This window comes from Pseudopodoces humilis, chromosome 3 (genome assembly GCF_049639895.1).
Source record: "Pseudopodoces humilis isolate 2021_Gansu_Grassland_sample_001 chromosome 3, ASM4963989v1, whole genome shotgun sequence".
Taxonomy (NCBI): Eukaryota; Metazoa; Chordata; class Aves; order Passeriformes; family Paridae; genus Pseudopodoces; species Pseudopodoces humilis.
The window spans coordinates 33,076,760-33,102,240 of NC_142202.1; the positions used below are offsets into that span (position 1 = coordinate 33,076,760).

A 25,481-nucleotide genomic window follows, 5' to 3' on the forward strand; every position below is an offset into this window, starting at 1 on the left:
TTACTTAAAAACTATTTACTTCAGTTCTTAACTTTCTGAGACAAGGACTTAACATTCTGCTTTACAACGAAACATACTTCCCCCAGCTACAATCCTGGCTTTTCTCCTAGACTGTATGTTTGAGCAAGTGTAAGTCAAGAAGAAATCACCCCATACAAGCCTTTTTCTTAAAATTCCCAGTATCTGTCTTGAAACCAAGTTTTGAAATGTTGCCATTTCAAACAGAGCCAGGAGCGTCCTTAAGGATAAGCAGCAGACTTGTAACAACACTGATACATATGGTTCCCCATGATATCGTCTAACTCCTCACACAAGCACAAGCATCAGTCACCAAGCAACTTGCGTATCAGTAACTGCACAGGGTGATTATATAATCTAAGAGACAGAAGCAGGCTTACCTTCAGCTTTTCCAATTCCCCTTCAATATCTATCTTTAAGGTAGGATATATTGCTTTGTACTGATTGGCTAACACCTTGAACCTGAAAGGCAAAAATGCTTCACTAAGGTTTCTGTTTGTTTTCCTCCTAAACTCTCCACCAACCCTTGATTTTTAGTGGCTACATATCTGCAGTTATTTGGTAATTTAACCATTTCAAACAATGAATTATGGTAACAATCACAATCATGTAAGTTAATAAAATTATATGTAATTTTTTATTTTAAAATAACTTTTAATTAAGAAAAGTAACAGGAATCAGATGTAATTGCTTCCACAGGGTACTATCCAGAAACTGAAAACTACGATTACAACTGCATACAGTAATTACCTCTCAGAAAAGTCATCAAAATCAGAAACAAGATCGCACATTCTGAGTCCACTTCGAGCTGCCTTTGAAGAATATACTGGACCAATTCCTTTTTTTGTAGTTCCCAGACTTTGAAAAGATAACAATAAAGAGTTATTGATATAAAGGTGTTTTTTCTTTAAAGCTATTCCACCCTTAGGATAAAATGAAATGCTGTTAATTATGAGCATTTAACCTTCTTTTAAGCATTAGAAACAAAAGATACTTTTAGGATACAACCTAGTGTCAGAGTATCTCTGTTTATACACGCCAATATGTTAATCCTCATACTTCTGGTTTTAAACCAATAATATTTGTACTTTAGTGAACGCTTACCTATTAATTTGTACACAATTCTGAACTTTTATACTTAAGGAACCAAATGCCAAAAAAACATCCTTCAGTATTATGAATTGAAACTAAATAAACATCTTCCTAAAACTCTGTCCTGAAGACCTAAGAAAGTCCTCCATAAAGCACAGCACAAAGAGTATGGATTTTAAGTTTGTATATAAGAAATATTTCAATTAATTCTAAATACCTCCGTTGGAGCCAAGAAAACAGAAAACACTGCCAAACATCCAAAAGAGACAGAGACACTCCAAATTCTCTCTCTGTATTACGAGTTCAGGTATGGATTTTCCACTGTAGCTGATTCTGAAAATCTGAATTCTTTTTCTTACCCTTACCTGCCCACTCTGCCTGAAAAGACCTTTCCAGCTCAAGTCCTGATGATATAATATGAAACTTGCTAGCACTGACTTTACTGTGAGAAAAGTAGAACTACTTCAGAGAATGCCTTCTGCCATAGTCATGCTAAGTAGCCATCAAAATGGAGCCCAACTGGACCCATTACAGGCAGATTATCAAATATCTTCCACATCATGCTCAGTGTATTAACTAACTTTTTTAGGAGAAGTGAACAGGTTTGCAGCATTTTCAGAAGTCTGCTACATGTTGCTAAGCTTAACTGTGCACTTAGTTTTAACTGGTTTGGGAGTCCCCCCCACACCGCCAGACAAAGAAAGCCTTCTCCAGTTATAAATTCTGCACATGCAGAGTGTCCCACAGTACTTCAAGCTGCCTTGAAGGTACCACACCATAACTCAATTCAAGAGGGTCTCCAGGTAAAGTAGGAGGCACAGGTAATACCCAAACTTTATGATAGTGAGTATCACTTGGTATGTGTGCGAACAGAAATATAGTTCATAGTTAGTACATAACTCCTTCGCAGTTTGGATTAGATTCAAAAATACCTTGGAAAATAATCCTGAATTCTTCCAATTAGACTCAATACCAAGTAATCTCAGGGAGTGATATTTATTTCCAGTCAAAGAAAAAAAACCTTCTAATGAACTTTGCATCACATTGTATCCTTTAACCAGACCTGGACTTTGTGGCTTTAACAACTGACTCTAGCCTCCACCCCAATTGATACTCTCCACAGAGAATCTTTTAAAGGAAGGGCTGGTTTCCATTTTTTTTTGTTTCATTAAGACATACCAATTAATAAAAAAGTTGTCAGAAGACTGTATTTATAGAAGCTAAAACAATTGCATAAGCAGAATATATTGTGTTAGATTAACTTTTCTATAACCTTTCTGCAAGGGAAGCTATATGATGAGCCATACCAGTGACAGTTTTTGAGATACATTTGACCAGGCAAAAGCATTCAGTTAAAAGAAAAAATAAACTTACCTTTTAGAATGCTCAAAGTCTTAGGCACAGAAGAATTTTAACACCAACTTGTGTTAAGTAGTCAAATCTACAGTAAGACATGCTAGCAGACTATTTCAGTTCCTTGCCCCCAACAAACAAGAGAGTCTTTTGATAATCCATGATAACCTGTTCTTAGCCTGTAGTAGTACTGTCCCCATTAAAGCTGTTTAGCCTTAAAATTTACGAAGAAATAGGGTAGTTTTAACAAGCTTGAAAACCATATGTTGCAGAATATCAAGAACTCCACAGAAAGAAGAAATACAGCATTTTAAAGAGCGACTTTAGTTGCTTTGAATATAACATTTTTCCCGAGGTGTTTTAAAGCAAATTAATTTGGCTTTCCCTAGCAATCTTTAACCAATGACGTGGTGCCTTCTCTCAAGCAGCTGATTTGACTCACAGTGTTTTGAACTGCAAATATCGTCATACAGCAATTTTACACTGCGCTCCGTAAGTATTCAAGAATAGCTGATACACACTAATAATAGCTGATAATGGTTCATTAAAATAAGAATATTCTTCCATATCTATCTGTATGTTCTGTTTGCTTTTTAAATCCTAAACCAGCAGGTAACAAGGGAGCTGGTACAATGCAGGCAAGTGTGAAAATGACGCCTCGTAAAAATCACTAAAAAATCATCACTTAATGGCAACTTGTGTGAAGCAAGATACACTCAAATCAGACACTCCCTTAAAGCTTATTATCATGGATGAAACATTTCTCAGATAAGTGCATCTGAATTACTTTTCATCCATGTAATCTCTCTTTTTGGAAGTTCTAAGTTTATTGTTATCTGAGAAGTCTATAGCAGTACACTGCTTCCCAGCGGTAGACCAGGCATGGTTAATTCTGCAAGCTTTTTTCCCATCCCCAAGAACTAGTGAGCTACTTGGAAAGCACAAGTTAAAAACATAGCAAGATAGTTTCTAAAAGTTTTGAAAGCTTCAGAAAGTCAGTAGCATTCTGTAGAAGACAATGTGAACATCTACATGCACCTCTGACTTTCAGTTATTTGGAGATGCCAAAGGAGTCCTTCAATATTCATAAAAAGAAATATATTTTTACAGAAACAAATTAAAACCCTGGGAAGCAGAAACTAGCAAATTAACAACTAGAAACCTTTTCATAAGGCAAAATATAAAGACAGAGTCCTTTAATTAAGCATATAATCTTTCATTGGAAGATAAAAGCATAAGAAATAATCCCTGCATAGTCCACATTCAAGAGTTACATGGATAATTTTTTTTTAACCCACTGACAAAGCAAAACAGAGATTCAATGTATTAAGTTCTGTTTGTACTAAATTGTCTCATGTTTGACAAAATAAAACTACCTACTTCTTTCCTGCTTGTTCTTGCCTTTGCTGTTCTTGGATGCCATCAGCAGCTTGGTGGAAATCAAACACTAAGAAAATACAATAACTTACGTTGAAAATTTGTGTGAAACAAATTATATCAGCAATGATTTCTTCAAACCATCTCTAGACACATTTACCAATGTGGAAAATAAATACACACACTGAAAAAAGGCAAATAAAATTACAGATTTTTCCTTTCTTTTACATTTTTTCACAGGGAAGAGTTATAAGGTTTTTCAGAGACTTTTATAGAAGTATTTACTTCGTTGAATATTTGTAGAGTGAGTACACACATCCCACACAGTAACTAAGCCATTTCAGCTTTGTAGTGGCCCCAAAGAATATATAGATAAATGATGAAAAAATGCAGTTAAAAAAAAAAATCCTGGAAATAGAATATAGTAAAGAAAGGTCATACTGCTAAAATTTAGGTGAGACCTGAAAGTTAACATTCTCACTCATTCTACAGATTTCTTAAACCATTTTATTTTTATATTTTAGGCAACATCAATTAAAACACATTTGAAAATACAAAAGCTCCCACCAATGTCTGTTATGTAAACAGAAGTCAACTTCATATGCCCTGATTACTTTTTTATGCATTATATTGTTATTAATGATAAAGATTATGCAAAGTATCTCTTTTATCAATACTTTGTCTACAATAAAAAAAAAAAAAATCAAAAACCAAAACAGAACAACAACAGAACTCAAAACACACACACATGCCCCCCTCCACCCCCGAAATCTTACAGGACTCATGTCAAACACAAGGACTGGTTGGCTGGTGCACAGCTTATCGGCTAGCACAATTAATTTAACTGGTTTTCTTAAGTACTATTTCCTGAAAGTTAAAAACTATCTACGCACTGCACAGGAAAGACTGATTTAAAAAGTATGCTAATCTCTCCAGAATGAGAGTGGTTTTCCTGTTTGCTGTACCGATTTGACTTTGGGTTTGTTTCCACGCATTCCCATATTTTAAAGAATTACATTATGCTCAGCAGTATGAACCTACCTTTGACTGACTTTTTGTTACAGACTAATCATTCACAGATCAATACCCACTTTAGAGAAGACATTTTTATCGTGGTAACAGATTTTCAAATTGACATCAAAACTTTCTAAATAGAGGCATTATGAAAACTCATTTCTGTGAAGAGGTTGAATGATTATGAGTGACAGTCAGCAACTGGTCCTTTTTACTCACAATCTGTTTAATTATAAAAAATTCACAGCATTTCCATTGCAATATAATCACCACAGAACAGTTTTTCTAGTAATCGAGCAATTTCCACATAACTCACCTACATTGATTCTACTGTCAGAAAAGATACTGGTAGCTTCGAAACAATTACTCAACTATTTCAAACTCCTTAGTTACTCCAAAGAAAAAACATATTTACTCTGAAATAACTGTCAATAAGTTCACTCACTAATCTCTTCCAGATTGGTGTAAAAAACAAAGCAAAGCAAAACCAAAGAAAGCAAAACCAAAAGCAAAACCATTTTTCCCCCGTGTTACAAGCTTTTACCTTATAAAGTCCTAAACAGTTTACATCTTCAGAAAATGACTACCAGAGGCAGCAATAATGTTGTAATATCTAAAGAGCTAATCTAAAGGATGAATTTATGTAATAAAGATGTAGTAGGAATGGTACAGGAAGAGTTTCTAAAGCTCTGTGTTGGTGGATTAGACTCAAAACTATTTTACTTCTTTGAACTGCAGTGCTGTCTGAAGCACAGGCTGGATTCAGAGCTTCAGTGATGAGCTCCTTGAGAGTAAGGCAGCCATTCTTTCCCTACCCTACAGAGTCCTTCCCATAAAATCTCCTTTAGGAAGCATGTGGCAATTTCCTTGGTAGGAAGGCCATTAGTTTCAAGTCACACCCAGTCACCTGATTTCCCAGAAGAAACGTTACTGTGAGCAACACCACTTTTAAACCAAAAGAGGAAATGAATCCTTAGTCAATTCACTTCTGAATGCTTTCTGACTGCTCCATGCTTATAATCTGACTTAGAAAGTGAACCTGCTTTCCTGCCTAGGTGATGCTTATGGAATAGAACAATAAATCACTAGAATATAAAACTGGGAGGGTTCTGAGTGATTTTTTTTTTTCTAGGACCTTCAATAAACCAAAGTAACCGAGGCAGACTTAATCCAAAGACAAGTATCTATATAAAGAGATGGCTAAAATCCATCACACTTTTACTGGCACAGTAAAGTCCAGAAAAAGCAAAAAGTAACAAACAAAAATAAAACAAACCCCCACAAACAAACAAAGAAAAAAAAACCCAACAAAAAACAAACCACAAACAGGAACTTACCGATATGAGCCCTGTCAGAAATTATTAGTCTCTTCTCCCAGCCTTCCAGTCCTTTAAAGGCAAAATGAAATAGTTTAAATTATGTTTTGTATAGCATTTTTGTCTTCTGATGTATAAAGTATAAATACTTTTCATGCTTAGTCTTCAGTCAATCTATTTTAAGACTGAGCAATCATATTGCAGAGTGAAAAAAAAAAGGAATTTCAGTAATTAAAACTTGGCATCAACCTATAAGCTGAGAAAATCAGGCTTATTCTGAAGAAGAATTCAAGCTACTAGCTCCTCAATTTTAGCAAACAATTAGTAGCTTTTTTGGCTCTGAATAATCTAGAACATTGATTTTCCCCACTAACAGCAGACTGCTGCCAAGCAGGGCTATAGACATAACACAAAGTATCCAAAAACTGAGTTCTGAATAAAGAAGTGATCACCACAGCACCTGTTACAGGGTCATCAAAGTGTACAACAATATTTTAAGAGGTAAAATGACTTTGAAAAGGTTAACATACTTTTATAAAGCATTTTCACTTCTTAAATTAACTTTTTTAAACAAAGAAAAATGTCTGCAGAAATTCTGATTTAGATTATATTCTGAAACTGTACAGAGATTTCCTTTATCTGCCTTCCCATGAGGGCTCTGGCACTTATACCAAGATGCCTGTCAGAAAGCAACAGCTAAAGGGAGATGTGGAAAAATACATTTGAGGAGTGTCTTGGCTTCCAATGCCAGATGTTATCCAAAAGTATGTATTCTATTACCAGCTGTTAAAACCAGGTGGGGCAATGTTCTTTATCTCTTTCACAACCCATCCTCCCTGCAGGGGGGTATCTTTTGTTAATGGGCCATTGAGTCTCACTGCATGACTGATAAAATTACATCATCCCATTGGGAGATGCTCCACCCAGGGGGAGGAGCCAAGCATTCCTATCTGAATATAATCCGGAGATTTACGTAACTGCAGCCAGCCTTTCTCCACTGGACTCCCAGAGGAATACTGGACCCATCTATACCACCACCGGACCTCCAGAGGAAAGCTACACCTTTCTATGGGATCATTACTTCAACAGAACCACATCTGTCACTTCAGGACTGCAGCCACCATTTAATTGGACTGCTACCAACACCCGGACCAACAGGGTGTCAGGTTGTATTCTCACTCTGACCGTGGGTTTGTAAGGGGTTTTTTTTTTGTTGATTTTTTACTACTGCATTTTTATTTTACTTTTCCTAGTAAAGAACTCTTATTTCTGTTCCCATATCTTTGCCAGAGAAAACCTTGCTTTCAAGACTATAGTAATTCAGAGATGGGGGTGCTTTACATTTTTCCATTTCAAGAGAGGTTTCTGCCTTCCTTAGCAGACACCTGTCTTTTCAAACCAAGACAAGGAGTGTCCCACAAAGTATTTTAAAAGTAGTATCTTCAAATTCTCACCTTTTCCTTTCTTTAAGTTTTTTTCAGCTTCTTCAAAGAGTCCTGGCAAATGAATTACAACACCATTTCCTGAAGAAAATCATTATACAAAATTTAATTACGTTGATAATTATGTTAATTATGTTGATAATATAATCATATTTCAAACAATATATTTATAGTTCAGACACACTTTGTATTTTGTGTGCAGAGTATTTTATTTAAGACTTTTAACTTAATGCAATTTTGATTCTTGGGAATTTGTCTAAACTGGATTTGCTCCTAAAGTATGCATTTCTACCTACCTGCCTTGAATCTAACAAATGCAACAAACTTTCCGTTTAGATCAGTACAAACAGTAAAGAATGGTAGAACAGTCTGAAGTCCAACTTCCTCTTATCTAAAATCAACTTCCCACTTTGTACTTCATTTAATAACCCTATTGTTTTCTAAAAGCTTGACACATTTCTATCACCATTGTAAACAGTAGCATCCTTGCAGGCACTTTTTTGTTGTAAACAGACCCAGAATATTCTGTACATAGAGGTGGGACAGTTAAGAGACTAGCAAAACCAACAGAGGAAAAAGTCCTATCAAAAGCAAGCTTGCCTTCCTACAGCTGTCGCATTGCTCAGAAAAAGACTACTAGTTCATACAATTAACCAGCATCAGTGAGTGCCTAGGAAGGAGCATTCTGCCAGCAAAACTGAACCATCTCAAGGCCATACCAAATGCAGTAGATTCAAAGCTACCAGTATAACATCTAGCTGAAAAAGGGATCTGCCATCCAAAACTATTTGCATATCACCTAATTTCATACCAATAAAAACATTCTAAACATAAATTATTTTAAGACTTCTTTATTATTACCTTCATGATATAGTCCTAAACAATAGGAATACTCTATTATAATACTCCCATCATTTTGCCCTTGCCCTTTTTTTTTTTTTTGAACATACATGAACATCCATTTCAGTGGAATCCTAAGCCATTTTTTTTTCCCTGAGATTTTATACATAAGACATACCTAAAAGAATATAGAAAAAACTTCAGAACAGACTAGACCAAAAGACAGAAGATACAGGCAAGAGAGTTTGTAAAAAGTTCTCTCCCAGCTACTGTATTGTTAAAGGATGGGGGCTTTCCTATTCAACCAAGTCCACCAAAGAACACAAGGCAAACGGGCATCCTTTTTTACTGTTTTCAAGCAATAATCTTAAGAAACATAGCACAGTAACATCAAAAGAGAAGTAGTATCATCTGCCTCAGCCCTCAAAACTAGGAACAGTTAACATCCCAAACTTCCCATGATCAACAGGAATCCATTACACTCACTGGCTCCATTTCTGTAGAAGTATTAGGCAGGCTAAGTTGATCTGTAACTATCCCATTATCAAGTCACAATGTAACAGCTGAAAGAGGCAATTAACCACCAAATCCCATCAAGTACCGATTTACTGCTGACAGAGTATACAGTCACTACCAGCTGGACTGTTTATGAATCAACACAACTTGCGACAGAGGCCCTTCAGCTGCTCTTTAGCAAACTGTCAATGACCAGTTGCTCTTGGCACATACACTAAAGCTGAAAGGCAAGACTGCAGGCTCAGAGCAATGAGATGCAGAAGTGACAGGAAGAGCATGGCAACTTGGAGACATACACTGCCTGAGGGACAGGAGCTCTGGATATCAAAGGAGCAACATGGAAGCATTGCTAAGTCATAGCCTTTAGTGACTCAGAGACCCAACCTGTCTGGTGAAACAGCACTCAATCACAAACATAATTATAATGGTGTGTATATATGTTTTATGTTTATCTTCATTTTTAGAAGGAAATTCCATGTGCTACACCACTTTATTAAGTAGGTTGACCATCCAAGCAATCCAAAGAAAAAAACCCAAATCATGCAGGATTGGAAACAGGATTCCAAGAAGGGAAAGCAGTAAGGACGTAAGTAGTTTTTTAGGGACAACAGATTAGATAGCCTAAATCCCTCTTTACAAAGCAAACAGATCCTGATGTCACTTAGTACTGCCACTGCCCTAAACCTTCCAATGTATTCTCCTGAGGGGACTTCTTAGTAAGAACTCTGGAGTGTGGAAGTCTTTTGCAGTTAAGCATTCATTTCACAATCCAATGGGAAAGGGAGGAAAGATCTATGGTTCAAAAAGTACTGGTAAGTAGTTAATAGGGCTGAATACTAAAAGACAGAGCAGTATTCTGAGAATAAAAGAAATAAATGGTAGAGAAAATAAGAGAGAATGGGAGAATGAAGGTACACTGGGCAGCTAGCTAGCATTGGTAGGATAGTTAAGAACAAAGGTGAACTATCCAACACAAAAGAATTTTCTGTAATCCAAACTTCACAATTGAGAAAGGGCAGTATTCGGAAGACAGTAAACAGTCTAGGCCTAGGAAAAATTGAAAAAGAATCCTGATCCTGTATGTCCTCACACATATTTTGTGTTATTTTAATGTGTCAGAAGTAACTACAGTACTGCCTGTTTTTTAGAGATGTCCCACTTACCAATGAATGCAGTGACTTTTGGATTGATGATCCCACTTGGCAGAAGATGAAAGTCATACTCCACAGCATCCACAACAACTGTATGCCCTGCATTATTGCCTCCCTGAGTGGTGGGGGGAGGAGAAAAAAAGTGTTAAACAGTTTTTGATACTAAAGACAAATGAACACACAGTACAGAGATAGAATAAATTGGTTCCACGGTTTTCAATTCTATTCAAAAAAGCATTCAGAGATTTCCCAGGAAATCAGCCAAACTTGTTCTGTCAAACTGGACAATTTCAACATCAGTATTATCTGCCATATAGACTTTGGACAGTGTTTTGGTTCATCAAAGGTACAAAATTGTGGAATAAGATTAAAATGTTTCTAAAATTATCAGATGGAAACATAAATATTCTAGAGCATGCAAACCATTTCTAAAAGCCATCATCAATTTTATTAGTTTTCTGTTACAGTTATGGAAAGTAAAGTATTAAGAGTGGAATTGCAACTTTAGCAAAGTAAAAAAAAAAACCCAACCAAACAAACAACAAATCTCCAGTTAAACTGGGAGTATAAAACCATACAGTTATTGGGGTAGGTAAGTCTTGTCATCTGGCAACATGCAGGCTTGTTCTGAATTTTGGGTTCAGTCTTTTGAGTGTTCTGTGAACAGAAACCTGCAAAACTACCTAGTTCATTCTATATCTCCTTTCTGATAAGAGAAGTTATGTAATAGTAGAAGTCTTTTATATTAAATACATGTTATGCTAAACATGCTGTTTAAGTGATGAATCTAAAGACAACTAAAACAACTCTGGTTTCATAAGTTACCAGAAACCATTTACAGCAAACCAACACTTCAAACATTTCTAGCTCTTTTCATTATGACAAAGAGAGCATTAAGAGATTCATTAAACTGTCAAATCCATCTAAAATACTAAAAGAAGCTTATGACCAAGTCTTAAAGACGGTCAAGAAAGGCTTATGAAACTAAAAAGATTACAAAACAGTTACCAAATATCCCCAGTTCTTCTTTGCTGTACTTTTGAAAACAAGCTTATACTCTCTTGTGACCCAGTCATTTGTGCAATAAATGGTTCTGTTTGTCATAACCACAGGAACATCCTTTATAGGCACCTCACACCAGAAGTAAAACAAACTGCTTCACAGAAAGAAAACCTTAAAGAAAGACTTTTAAGCTAAGCCACCTTTCAGCACAGACAAAATGAAGAAAGGCGTTATATGATAAAAGAGAAACTGTAAGAGTTATTAATGCATGGAATTTTAAATCTGAAATATTTCAGAGTATTGCATCACAGATGGACTTTTCTAAACAATGGACTCAACAGCTACTCACTACTTCTACAACAATTACAAAGCATGAATCCAATACATTAAGTTGTATCTGACAATACAAATAAAGAGTAGTTGTTGATATCAAACATTTGTGCCAGTACACAGACATGCATGCCACAGGCACAAGCTTCATCTCATTGAAGTCAGCAATGAAAATTTTGTAATTTCAGCACTATTTATTTGAGGACTTGCAACCATTTCACCTCCTCTGAAAACAGAGAAAACTTACAAACCTTCACCCAACAAAGCACACGCCTGAGTTTAATAAAAGTTTAAATTTTTTAATAACATACTGCAGAATTTTTCCATGCAGTAAACATTACCTTGAAGTAGCTGTAAAGATTTTTGGATGCAGATTTTCACTGCAAGTGACTCAACCAGACAATGAGAAATTTTCACTTCACATCAAATGAAATATATTGAATGAAGACATAAAGCAGGCTTTTCAAATTTAGTCTTCTAAGAAAGTAATAAATGCTCAAGAATAAACTTCCCGTTCCTGTTTGCATTCTTTCTACTCAACAGCTTTAAGAAAGGTTATATAGCAATCTACCACTCCACAACTGTGTGTTTGACTTAAAAGGATGCTAACTAGATACATTAGCAGATTGATCATTCACAATTATTTTTGAAATGCAACACTGATACTCCTGAGCTACTGCAAGTTTCTCCAAAAGTCGACAATATTTTAAGAACTATTAAGTTTTATACTTATATAAAATGCACTAGGTATTTTCAGTAATGAAAGACATGAGTTTTCTACTCAATGTTTGAGATGGTAAGCAAAACCTTGCTTGGCAAAGAAGTTATGCACTAAAGCATTATTTATAGTCAAGTACTTGTGCTGAAAGTGATAGTCACCTTCTTCCACATCAGACTCCTTTAAATTATTCCTTTCTATTAGATTCACTGCTAATATCAGTCTAGACAACTTTAACATGAGCACTGAAGTGCTTTAAATGAAAATTCAAGAGGTCGAAGTACAACACTGAAGTATGAGATATTAGTACTTTACAAATGGGAAGACAAGTCCAAAGTCTCCCACAGGAGCATAAATAAACTGGACTAACCCATAAATAACACTAACACTAATGAATGACTATTCATTTGAAATTCTCTACTAGCTGGACAAGTTAATTTCATGTTTTGCTTCTCAAATTATTAACATGAAAAAAAAAAAAAAAGAAAAAAGTTCTCTAGTGTCATGAATGCCAAAAAGAGGAAGAAAAACTGGCCACTCTAGAAATTAGATCATGATCAACAATACATTTTTAGTGTCCTAAAGTCTGCCAAGTTGCTAGTGCCATTCAGATATGGCAACTTAAAGTTCAGCAGTCATATGTGCCTGAACAAGGTGTACAGCATGCAGCCTCTGACTGCCACTCATGAGAGCATACTGCTGACTTCTGGCGGTGTCAAGATTTCATCTTTGCACTGCTGAATGATGCCAAGGGTGTTAGTTCCATGCTCACTGAAAAATACCTCATGGCTGACAGAATAAAAATGGCATTTTACCTTTTAAACCTTGAACTGTTCAGGCAACAGAGATCAGGCTTCACCTAGAAGCAAACCAGTGGTATTTAATTCTACATGTTTACTGTGAGCAGCTCTACTTTAAGGGATTTTGCTAGAGACTAAAGTAGAAAATGTGTAACAAATCACCATCTTAAGCCATGTGAATACCTCAAGGTTTCCAAAAGCATACTTTCAGATTAGACCCAAAGTTGAATCTCAGAAATTATTGATTATAATATTACAATGCCTACAATAGGAAAAGACTCAATCCCGAAAGTGCTATTGATGGAAGTTGTCTGGTAGAATATTAAGTCAGTCCTCACATTGCTCTTGATGTTACTCCGTCAAAATGAGCCATTTTGAAAAGCATTTTTAATTTCAAACCGTATTTTAAGAAAGCATTAAAGTAACAGCCTGTAATGAACTCGATTTTCAGAATTCTTCTGCTGATTTACAGGTATCAAACTGTACCCTAACTACAGAAATGCAAGCATGTGGTTACACAGTATGAGTTGTAATATATTAAAATGGTTTACACTGTACACTTTACAGTGAACTTGCAGTGAAGAGTACACACGTTGTGTGCTCAGACATTGCTCAACATGGGTTTGGTAAACAATTCTAATTACAGAAATCTGAACTCGGCGTTCTAGTGGTGCTGAGGTGAAGGGGAGGGTTGTTTTTAGGTTATGGGGTTTGAATTTGTTTTGGGTTGTTTTTTCCCTTCTCCAGATATTGATGTTAATGCAGGCAACTATTGCCTCTGAGCATAATTTAAGCTTTAAACTGATGAAGTCACTCCTGGCTTCTGTGCTTTCCATCTGGATTTCTCACTCCTCCTCCCTCATCCAACTAAACCAAATGGGACCAGCCAGGTCATTCAAACTAACACTCCTTTGATTCACATATTTAAACATTACTAATGGAGAACTAACTGTGGAAAATATTTTCACTATTAGTTAAACAAAATTCATGCTCAAATGATATGCAAAACCTTATATAAAGCTTTTGCCAGAGGGAAATTAAGACATACAAGTAATTTCAGTTAAGATATACAGACATTGAGGCTGGCAATACTCCCTAGTTAACTAAATAAAAAATCAGTTTACCACATCTCAGTAATCTTTTATGTACCCAAACAACAGGACTTCTCTCCCATATATATGAAAACTGAAATACCTGTGTGCCAACACAGGCAGCGCGCAAATGTGCAGCAAGACCAAGGATGCTCCTGCTCAGTCTGGAATACACTACACATGTGTAGCAGTGGTTTCTTTTGCCTTTTTCCCTGTGCAACGAGATTTCCTTTGGCTGAGCCAACAAGTGCACCATGGCCAAGATTCTCAGCCCTGAGAGCGAGGCAACTCTGGATTCAGCTACAAATAGACTGAGACTGCACAACAGGACGGACAGGGGTGAAAGATGGCTTCTTATACATGAGAGATGTAAGATCCCAGCAGAACTCTGAACAAAGAACTTCTTCAGTGGGATGCTTTCTTCCCATTCTGCAGAACAGCAGCAGAGGAAATCTCTTTCATCACAGAAAAATGAGTATATAGGAATAGAACAAAAAACAGAACACAAAACCAATTCTCCATCTGGGCAACAAAACAGCAACCCAAAACAAACAGCAGTAAGAACCAGCAACACCCAGTAACACCATGCTCCTTTCAAGGGGCTAACTCGAGCACTATGCCTGAAGTCCCAAGCATACTTTACTTAAATACAATGCCATTTATTTTTACATCTCTATCAAGACATAGCATTGCAGTCTAAGCATACTTTAAGGTTTCTAAAATTGGATTTTCAGAAGTCAGCAACCTTCTTAGCACTAAAATAAGTTAAATGCATTCAGTTTCTTTGTCTTTCTTCCTTTCACTATTTTTTTTCCTTGTACCTTTTGACACAATACTTGCAACAGCTCTCTCTCCGCTCCCAAAAGATTTTCGGTGACCAAAGAATCAGCGCTTTCAGCAGCCCACAGCTTTATCAAATTACAGTGTAAAATCCAGCTCAAAAGGGTGCCAGTTGGATTAGAATGAAAACACTTCCTTCCGTTTATTGGGAGACACAGCATGAAAATCATCATGAATAACAAGCATGAACCTTTGCTGTGTGTCTCAACATGACATGAGCTGCTGAAGCAAGTCCAGAGGAAGGCCACAAAGAAGATGAGGGCTGAAGCACCTCTTCTGTGAAAACAGGTTGAGAGAGTGGGAACTACTCAGCCTGGAGAAGAGAAGGCTCTGGTGCGACCTTACTGCAGCCTTCCATTACCCAAAGGACCTACAAGAGACCTGGAGACGGACTTTTTACGAGAGCATGTAGTGACAGGAAAAGGGGGAATGGTTTTAAACTGAAAGAGGGTAGGCTGAGACTAGATATTAGAAAGAAATTTTTTACTGTGAGGGTGGTGAGACATTGCAACAGGTTGTCCAGAGAAGTGGTGGATGCCCCATCCCTGAAAGTGTCTAAAGCCAGGCTGGATGGAGCTCTGAGCAACTCAGTCTAGTGAAGTGTTCCCGCCCACAGCAGAAGGGGACTGGAACTAAGTGATTTTCAAACTACCTTCCAACTCAAACCATTCTACAGTTCTGTGATTTCAGTACAAGGATCTAGTAAAGGACTTAGTTTGATGCCCTGATGGATGAACAATTTAAAATCCTATTAAGAGATAGTGACTTTTTTCTCCTTGAATAATGTTGACACTATTAAATTACAGTATTATTTTAAAGTATTTCAAGTGGAATAGGGAAAGTAAGGTCAGGAACATGATCACTCCTTAATTTGTAATATTTAAACAAAACCTGTATAGGATAACTGAACATATAAACTCTTCAAAGACATTATTACAGTTTTACTAGTGCAGTATGCTTATATCACTTCCTTGAAACTGCATATGATCCCTGACCACTAGCTGGTAATCTTGAAATATCCAAATTATTCAATGTGTAGAAGAGCTAAATTTACAGGAGACAAAGGTGCCAACTAATACACAAATTATCACACTACTACCGTTAAGATTGACAGCAATCCTTGAACAAAAACCTCATACCTACCTGCTTTCTATAAACATAATTCCATAAAACATTCACTACAAAACACTATTTTTGAAATATTTTACACTGGTAAGCTGCTCAGAGGTATTTTCATAAAGTAAACAAAAACATCACGGTTTTTTTTACCTCAGCTTGTTAAAGATTAAGTAGCCCAAAAATCCTTCTCAGGGTAAGCACCACACCCAAGAATCTGCATATTCAATTCAGATAGGTAGGTCAGTACTACACACAACACAAGATACCATTCTAAAACATACCTATCCTGGCAAATGTTAACAGAATCAGTGACACGCACACAGAGGGGTCATAAGATAGCAAAGGCAGCTGCAAGCATTGCTCATCTGGGAGCTGTTTGATAAACACTCTTTGCAAACACCCTTTTTACAAGACTGTTGAGGGCCTAAAAATACTAATTTGAAAGGGGAAAAAATCATTATCTGCTAGCTGACATTTTACTAGAAACAAGCCTGAAATATCAATAAATCAAACAAGTGACTCCTGCTAGCCAAAAGCCACTATCAAAGCACTGGAAAGCAACACTATACTTGTATACCTGAAACAAACACAACAGTTACACAACATTGTGCCCTTGTCCAGACAGCATCACTGGAAAAACCACTGAAGACTAATCAATAGTATCAAAGAGGACACATTTTAAACATGCTGATTGAATAGAGTTTCTAACAGAACATCTATGTCCTATTACATCCTATGACATCTATCAGTTTTAAGGTTAATCATTTCAGCACTTCCTCTGGCTATGCAAAATTACTTACTTTTACTTTCTATAGCTTTTAAACACCATAACTGGCAGCATTTTGGGAAGAACAAAGAACAGAACAGAACTAGAAACAATATTAATGGAAGCACCTGACTGCAATTTTACAGTTTTTTCCTTATAGCTCTGAAGACTGAAAAAAATTTTAGAAGTGTCACTATTACAGAGTCATGCTTTGGACCCAGACTGGTAAACTCCTAAGGATGTATTAACAACTTTAAGGATAAGTCTTCTCACTCTGAACCTTCCCAAAGCCCTTTAGGTTGCTACATTATGTCCATGCACAATAGCTTTCTAATCACATATACAGCATGGAGAAGAAGCATTAATAATAACATTTAACAGCAATTTTTCTTCTGGAATTGCATTGCTGTACTAGTGAAAAGCCCCCAAGGAACATTCATGTATTAAGCTGATTCAATGGACAAATAAGAACCAACCTTTTTATTTGAGTTATTGATAATTTAATATAGTTAATTTGATGAAACAGTGATGACCTATGCTGGTCTTCAGAAAGTTGAACTGATGACTACCTAATCAACATTTTTGCACCATGACCAATAAACTCCCAGGATTAAAGAGAGATGCTCTTTTTTAACCAAAAGATTATTTTCTTACAGAATTAAAATAAAACAAGAAAGTTTAATCAGCTAAGACTTCAAGTTTACAACACTAACCAGCCAAAATTCAGCAAATGAAAGTGGATGTTACAAGCTCTAGTTTATGTGGAATGCCTCTTAACTCAGGAGCTCATGTGAAGCTGAGTGACGTCAACAACCCAGGAAACATGGAATCTCACTTTCCAAAAAGACTGAAAATTATACAAAGCCCTACTCAAATGCTTACAGAGACATCGTGAACCAGAACACCTTTCCCTCTGGTGAGTTTGATCAAAGAAGTTCCTTGCTCTTCAGTTTGCAGCCAATCTCACTGGTTTGCCTGAAATGCATGCAAAGGATGTCACCACTTGTCTTTCCAGTTTAAGGGATAAGAATTTGCAGTGCTTCCATCTTCCTGGCACATGGGACTCTTTCAGGAAAAATATACACACTTAGTACATCCATCATTCACTGAAAGACAGTCCCTTTTAGTTTTAAATTCAGTCTATCTTAAAACTTTGGGGTTTTCCCTTCCTTTTTTTTTTTGGCAAAAAAGTGCCAACAATCTAATAGGAAACATGAATGGACCAATTTAGATATTCAGCAAAATCAAAAAGGAAAGCTGAGTTCTTATTCATAAAATGAAAGCAAAAATATAACTCCGCACCATAACGGGAAAAAAAAAAACAGCTAAACATTCCTTGTCCTGGAAAACCTTTGTGTAGAGCAAGAATACATGTGTGCCATGTGTGTCAGCCAAATATTACAAGTGCACATACGTAAATAGAAGATGCTAGTAAAAAATCATTGCAGAAACATATAGTGCACATATGAAACAACATGCATGAGGAACAACAGCGTATCTTTCTCTAGATTTTAGATCTACATACATTGAAATCAGGTATTTTATTTCCAGAGCACATCTTCGTTAGTCAAGGGCAGAGTAGATGTTAGCATAAACACCAGAACTGTTAAATCCCTTCTGAACACATCAAGACAGTTCAAACCACCTTGCCTACAGCAGTCCTCCTATCGCTGCTAAGACTGGTCTGCATTACAACTTCACTTTGCAGTGGAGGTGCTTAGGAAAAAAAGATTTGAGGAAAGCAGACTGAAGTTGCAATTAACACCATATTGTGAAATGACTCTCTAAACTGGTACTAAATACAAGAGTATTCAGAGCAGCTTTGAAATACTGACATGTGTATTTAAGAGAACCATCCACCCAAAAAGTCTATGATGACAGTCACTGCCTTTTCTTATGTCATGATCATGCCAAGTTGTCTATCTCAAAAATATGATGCCTCAGGGAAGAGCAAAGAAGTCTTTCAAGTTATTTCCTCTAGAATAAAAATTAGTTGTCTACTTTAAAGAGATGTTATCTCATGCAACGTTAAGGAAGAAGCCATACACTCCTTTCAGCTCTCTCCATCAGATGTGTGTGTGTATAATTTTTTCTACAGTTTACTTTTATTGCTACCACATTCCAGCATTCATTTTTAGCTCAGGGCAACCACTGTTGTTTCTGAGCTAGCTATCCAAGTGACTGCCAAGTTGGGCAAGAAGCAAGTCGATGTTGCTTTGGCATCATATGGTTGTAAACACTTTCATTTAACTCTCAGATGAAAAGTCAAAAATACACCAAGAAAGCTGAATATTACCATTACTTACAAGAAACATATGAAAGGCTGCTTCTTGCCACAATCAGATTCTGAATGCTGAGCACACCTTTAAAAAGTTCATCAGTCTAGTGAGGAGGCACGTCTGAACCCCATGATGTGTCTCAAGCAGGCACAGCTTTGCAATTACTATGCTATTCATTCCTGATTTCAAGACATATTGTCAAAAATGTATTTTGAACTTAAGACTGCAAACTATCCCCCTTTTAAAAATGTATAAACTATTTTAAAAACCACAAGGTTTTTCTATTAATTAATTTTCTCACATTCTCATATATTTTGTGATTAATTTCTCTCTCTCCCCTCTCCATCCACAGTGAATAAACAGCTAATAAACCCCAGTCTATAACCTATTACTGAATTTCAGTATAAACAGCAGCCAGCAGCTAGCCAGTTTAAAAATCCATTCATGTTTGCAAGATCCAAACCTAGTTCAAGGAGCCATCATGTTGCACACTTTATAAAGATTTCTCAAAATTTGGCTAGACTTCAGAAATTTCTGAATGTGTAGTACAAGTCTTGTTGCATCAAGAATGTGGTTTGAGGCAGAATATAACAAAATAAGAACACTATGTTTTACATATTCACCTGTTTTCTCCTAACAAATAAAACATTAACTTTACTGAAGGCTATTAATCTTAAGAAACTCTATCCATTTCTCTGTACTTATAGAATTAGCTCTGAGAACTACTGCTGAAAGGAATTATTCAGAAAGACTCTTTAGAGATGGTTCTGACTTGACCTGCAAAACTTTATTCTGCTGCAATGTCTATATATGCTAGGTAGGAAACAGGAGTCATTATTCAAGTCCAGAACAAAGACCAATCTATTCCTAAGAGATAAAAGAAATCAAGTGAGGCAAGCAGATAAGGATCAAGAAAAACATTCAAAGCACAGATATGTCCAGCACCACATTGCTTCAATGCACAAAACCAATGTATGTAGCAATCACAGCAATATTCAAGAAAGGACATGAAAAACAAAAAGTGACTTTGGGAACACTTACAGAAAACACCTTCCAAATGCGTGAAATAGTACACTAGAAATAATAAAAAAAATAATTTGAAATCTTAATGAGCTGCTACAGAGTACTGCATCTCAGTCAACAAACACATAAATTAAGCTTCTGTAGTAACAGGTGACAGTAAGATGTTAAGAGCATTGAGAAATCAGTAGATCAAGGTATAATTTGATCTTCAGTGCCTTTAAGGACTTCTTTGTTAATAGTACAAACTTTATGAGCTGGACAATCATATTTAAACTGTTCTTCTGTTTAAAATAATGTAGACACTGTGTGATTGTTTACAGTAATAAGAGATCACCTGCCAGTGATGCATTAAAGTAGGTCTGTAAGCACTGATGGGGTAGGCCAAAGACATCATTTTAGTGACTCTTTCCTCACCAGAGCACAACACTGGTGTGCTGCCAACCACTACAAGGTCCAACAGTGCACCCAGCACTTAAAGAAAGCTCTAGCTAAGCATCACTTACTGAATGCCTGAGCAGCTAAAAAATAAGCACCAACAGCTATAGCTATTGATTCTGGTATTCCTAATTCTGCATGGCTTGCATAGACTGTAAACTAAAATATTTTTCGACTAAGAATATTTAGAAAAACAGTGGGCTTGGCAAATGGAAGATTTAAAAAATTCCCATTTTTTTTAAAAAAGGTAGCCATATAAAAACTAGTGAAGGTGTCAGGCAGCATTGGTGTGAGGACTTCAGTCAGCAGCTGTTTGATAGCAACAATGTGATCCTTAACCACAAGGATCTGCACACTGAAATCTTCTCTAGATGTTGCATTACAGTTGACACATTACAGTTGACACATTACAGTTGACACATTACAGTTGACACATTACAGTTGACACCAAGTGATTAGCAGTGGCATTGCTGTACACACTGCTGTTGGGCAGAGGAGGAAAAGGGAGTATGAAGATTCTACACACTGCAATTCCCTCATGTTAGCAACCCAGGAGCAGAATCCCACAGCAGACAGATCACACTGAAACCAGATGTGAAGATATGGTAAGAAGCTGCAATTCTGCTTTGAAGTAGCAACAACATGTAGGACAAAACTAAAGAAGAAGGAAAATGGGATTCTGTAGCATGAGCAATATGGCATAAAAAAAATTGTGAAAGCTTAGAAATCTTACTTCTGTGAATTGTAGCTGCTGAATATATCAACTACTTCCAATAGTAAGAAAAGGAAGTGACCAAAAACTTGCCGATGAAATGAGTGAAAGAGAACAGAACCGGTGCAGATATGACATTTTTTGCTGCATGGTAAACACCAGTAGATTGGGTGGAGGGGTGCTGTTACTCTAAGAGATACACAGCATCTTTTGGTACTGTATTCGTTTTGAAAAAAATTATTATCTAAAATAACTTGCATGCATTAATTTGCCATTTCCATCTCTCCCACTAACAAATGAAACTCGGGTATTTAATTCCCTAACTTGGCTGTACTCTGTAATGGTAGGAAGTCCTTAATTAGAACAAGAAGCATTTTCCTTTAACTTTCCATTATCTGTGGAATTTACAAAGCACAAGGTAACCTTAAAAATTACCAGGTTTGCTGGCATCAAGGCTACCTGCTTACTAAGAGAAAATTATAACAATCAAATCATACAAAACCAAATTTTTTTTGGCAATTATTCCTGAATCTCAAATCAATTCTTGGTCTATTTTATTGTCTGAACAATGACTTATGTGATAGCAGGTACACAGACTTTGTTCTTTAATATACTGAAGACAAGATAAAGGTTTAAGTGCAAAAGTCTCACCAATCTATTGATTTTATCAATAGTATAACTTTACCAGAAATCTCCAAGAGGTAAATCAAGAGCAATTCAGATTTTACAGTGGAAGAACAACTAAATACTGCACTTGTTATGTAGACACGTTTGTATTAATTGTATCTGAACCCTGTGCTCTAGCAGTATCTTCACGAAACTATCGTAGTTGCCAGTGCAGTTGCATTAGCAATCACATATATGCAGCCCCTGGACATATTTTACTTTTAGCTTAGCTTCTTCTAACAGTTGTTTTTGAAACCATAATAGTAACTCTGATTAATTCTGGAGGTACCTTCTGAAAAGAAAACACCATTTTCTTCCTCTGAGCACAAGACTTCTTTTCACAACTTCTAAACCTAAGATAAAATACTCTAGAGGGTGCTATTTAGAAGTAGAGTCATAACACAATTTATTTCCTGACACACTTATTCAGCTAACTGCACCCTAGTAAGCACCTGGTTCCAGATGCCACAGTTGGTTGATCAAATTGGACTCATCAGCACACATGCCTAGAAGGCACAGCCACAGATTTCAGAGCACTTCTCGCAATGCCTCTACAGGCATTGTAACACTAAGTGGTAAGTCACAGCTTGTTTCTGGGATGGGACCATTTTCATACTCTGCATCTGCCCAGAACAAAGGACAGTGAGAAGAACCTAGAGTATTTCACTGCAAGTACAACACAAGTTTCCAAGACATATCAGACCTGCTACATCAACTTTCCTAGGCCTCCAACACTTGTACTAATAAATTTTCCACAAAAGCATGCTGGAAATGTTTGACATCATCTGCAGGCATTCTAGCAACTCTGTGGCCTTATGAACAGAAGGAACCATCCTGGAAAAAGTAAGAGCATAACGGTGAAATAAGAATCAGAAGCTCCAATTACAGAAAGCTGATATTAGCAAGTGCCAGACCAAGTGTGTGACTGTCTTTCTTTCTGGACTTGTACCACTACAAAAAGCACAAGGGTCACACTCCAATTTACCAGCAGTAACAAAAAAGTTCACAAATATGCTTGTATACACAGCAAGAATATTCGATAATAATAAATTATTTTATTTTATCAGTGCCACTGAAGGAGAATACTCCTATTTTCTCCTTTCACTCTGAGAAACCATTCTTTATGCTTTTCCTGTCCTGGACCCCTCTTTTCACCAAGGTCCTCTGAATCAATAAAATCTGGTTTTACTTACAAGAACAGTAGAAAGTAAATCAAACAAGTAAGAGTTTCGTGCCACTCTGATGACTTAAATAAACTTACAGAAGTGTTCAAGTCCCAGAGCTAATGCATGGGTGGAGACTCGGGGAGCACAACCATCAACAGGAAAGGGAAGAAAGGAGGAAGAAAAACTCCTTCCTTCATCAGGAGCAAGAAGCTGTTAGAAATGGCAGAAGTTCAGGGCTTGGGATATGGCCATGAATTTCAAGCTTGAGATAACATCAGAATTTTTCCCTTTCCTTCATCCTTTACCCAGCTGATTCAAAACAAGTAACAAGCACATTATGACACGTGCAGACATAAATTCACTATTTGCCTCTCTTGTCTCTCCTCCAAAACTTAGTATTAAACATAAACGTTTATGTGCCCTTTAGGTTTCAAGAACAGAGTGACTCAGTTCATCTTTTACCCATAAAGCCAGGCAGTCATATCACAGCACCACATCAGATTTTATTATTAAAAAAAACAACTAAAAAACCAACAAAGCCAAACCCAAAAACAGACAAGTGGAAAAAACAATTCATTTGTGAAAACAGCTATTTAAGAATATATTTTTTTACTTCAAAATTTAATTCTCTGAAGTTCAAGGTATTGATTTGTCAGCTTTGCAACTGACTTGATTTTGGAAACACCAGTTTATGTGCAGTTCTCACTGGTTAACAACCGTTCAGCGTTTGCACTCTTTGGGGAATGGTAGGCACTTCCAAAATGTGTTTATTTAAGAGCAAATTTAATTTGCGCATTCAACAAAAGCACACAGATAACAACACTTGACGTGAAACCTGCGCATAGTACAGGCATTTTATGTTGCTGTATCTCTCAACTTCAAGGAAAAACTGTGCGTAGCTTCAGTTCAGTGTGTTGTGCTCTACAGAATTGCTATACTAGAGATACTAAGAAAAACATCTCCTCAGATCTGTGTTGTTGTAACGTAGGCATTAAGAGTACTTTGCTTGCAAGCTAGACTCCCTTTTTTTTGCTTTTTGGCTGGAATAAGGCCTCCGTAGAGAGGAAAAAAATACATAAATATATAAACAGGTAAATGTAGGATCCCATTGGTACAACAACGATCTCGGAGCAGGGGCAGGCGAGTCATTTACCAGACAGTTTTAGCTGAAAACGACCGAGTTGTGGCGGACTACACGAATCCCCCACGTGCATCCTACAACTCGCAGTCGGTTTCGCGCCGCTCCCGGCGCTGCGGCCCCGGAGGGCTCCAGCCACCACTGCCGGGGCGGGATCCCGGCCCCGCGGCGATGCTGCCGGAGCCGCCGAGCGCGGCCCCTTCCCGGTGCCCCCCGGACACAAAGAGTGGGAGGCCTGGGAGGAGGGAGGACGCGACCCCAGGCGCATTCCTCCTGCCAGAGGCCAGCTCTGGGCGGCGAGGAGGGCGCCTTCCTCCTCCTCTTCCCCCGGCGCCGGGACAAAGGAGACGCGGGAAGGCTGCGGAGCCCGGCACGGGGCTCTGGCCAGAGAGGGCTCCGCTGCCCCGCAGCCCCCGCCGCGCCCGGCCCTGCGCCTCCCCGGGCGCTCGAGATAGAACCGGGGCGACCACAAGCGCCCGGCGGGGCCGGTGGCGGGGCTGCCCGCTTCAAGGTGACACTCGCGGCCTCCCCCGCGCCCCGGCCGCCTCCCTCCTCCTCCTCACCTGGCACCTGCAGACGATGTCGGCGTCCTGCGCCAGCAGATCCACCACCTTGCCCTTACCCTCGTCGCCCCACTGGGCGCCCAGCACTACGGTGACCCTGTTGCCGGGGCGGCGGGCGGCGCACTCGCCGTTGGGGATGCCGGGGCCGCCGTGCTCCGCCATGGCTCGCGCTGCCCGCTCCGGCGCCTCTCCAGGCACATGCGGCAGCGCGCGGCGGCCGCTCCGCTCCCCCCGCCTCCGCCTCCTCCTTCCCCTCCCCGCCAGGCGGGCGGGCGGTGCCGCTGCTGTCGCGTCCAGGTGCCGCCGCCTATCGGCCTGACCTGCCCCGCCGCTCCCCGCCAGCCCGACCCCTGCCCTCAGCCGGAGCTCGCCGCTCGTTCGCGTGGAAAACCGGAGCGGCCAACGCCGCTCACGGCCGCTCTTTTCCCTGCCGCTCCCCTACTACGCCTCCGAGCCTCGACTACATTACCCAGCGCGCCGCGCGGCCCCCCTACGCCGGACGCCGGGGGGAGCCGAGCGCGGAGCATGCTGGGGCGCATAGTCCCCGTGGGCCGCACCTGCGGCAGGAGAGAGCCTTGGCGGTTGCCCCAGGCGGCCCCGCGGCAGCGGGAGGCTGAGAGGCAGGGTGGGGGCGGCCATGGCGAGCAGGGATGGCGGCGCTGAGGTAGCGCCTGTACCTGCCGGCCGTGGGAAGAGGGCACCAGGGTGCTGATG

General features: G+C 38.4%; 1 protein-coding gene across 1 annotated transcript in view; it reads right to left on the minus strand.

The window, feature by feature from the left end:
* Window positions 1-25,042, minus strand: part of ADSS2 (adenylosuccinate synthase 2) — a 37,381-nt gene extending 12,339 nt beyond the window's left edge. Inside the window, exons 1-7 of the mRNA XM_005530583.2 lie at window positions 24,768-25,042; window positions 10,132-10,234; window positions 7,625-7,693; window positions 6,192-6,242; window positions 3,844-3,910; window positions 769-876; window positions 399-480 (exon numbers count right to left, since the gene is read on the minus strand). Coding sequence (XP_005530640.1) covers window positions 399-480; window positions 769-876; window positions 3,844-3,910; window positions 6,192-6,242; window positions 7,625-7,693; window positions 10,132-10,234; window positions 24,768-24,929 — 642 coding nt within the window. The 5' untranslated portion in view covers window positions 24,930-25,042. The remainder of the gene's footprint in view (window positions 1-398; window positions 481-768; window positions 877-3,843; window positions 3,911-6,191; window positions 6,243-7,624; window positions 7,694-10,131; window positions 10,235-24,767) is intronic.
* Between the last annotated feature and the right edge of the window lie 439 nt (window positions 25,043-25,481).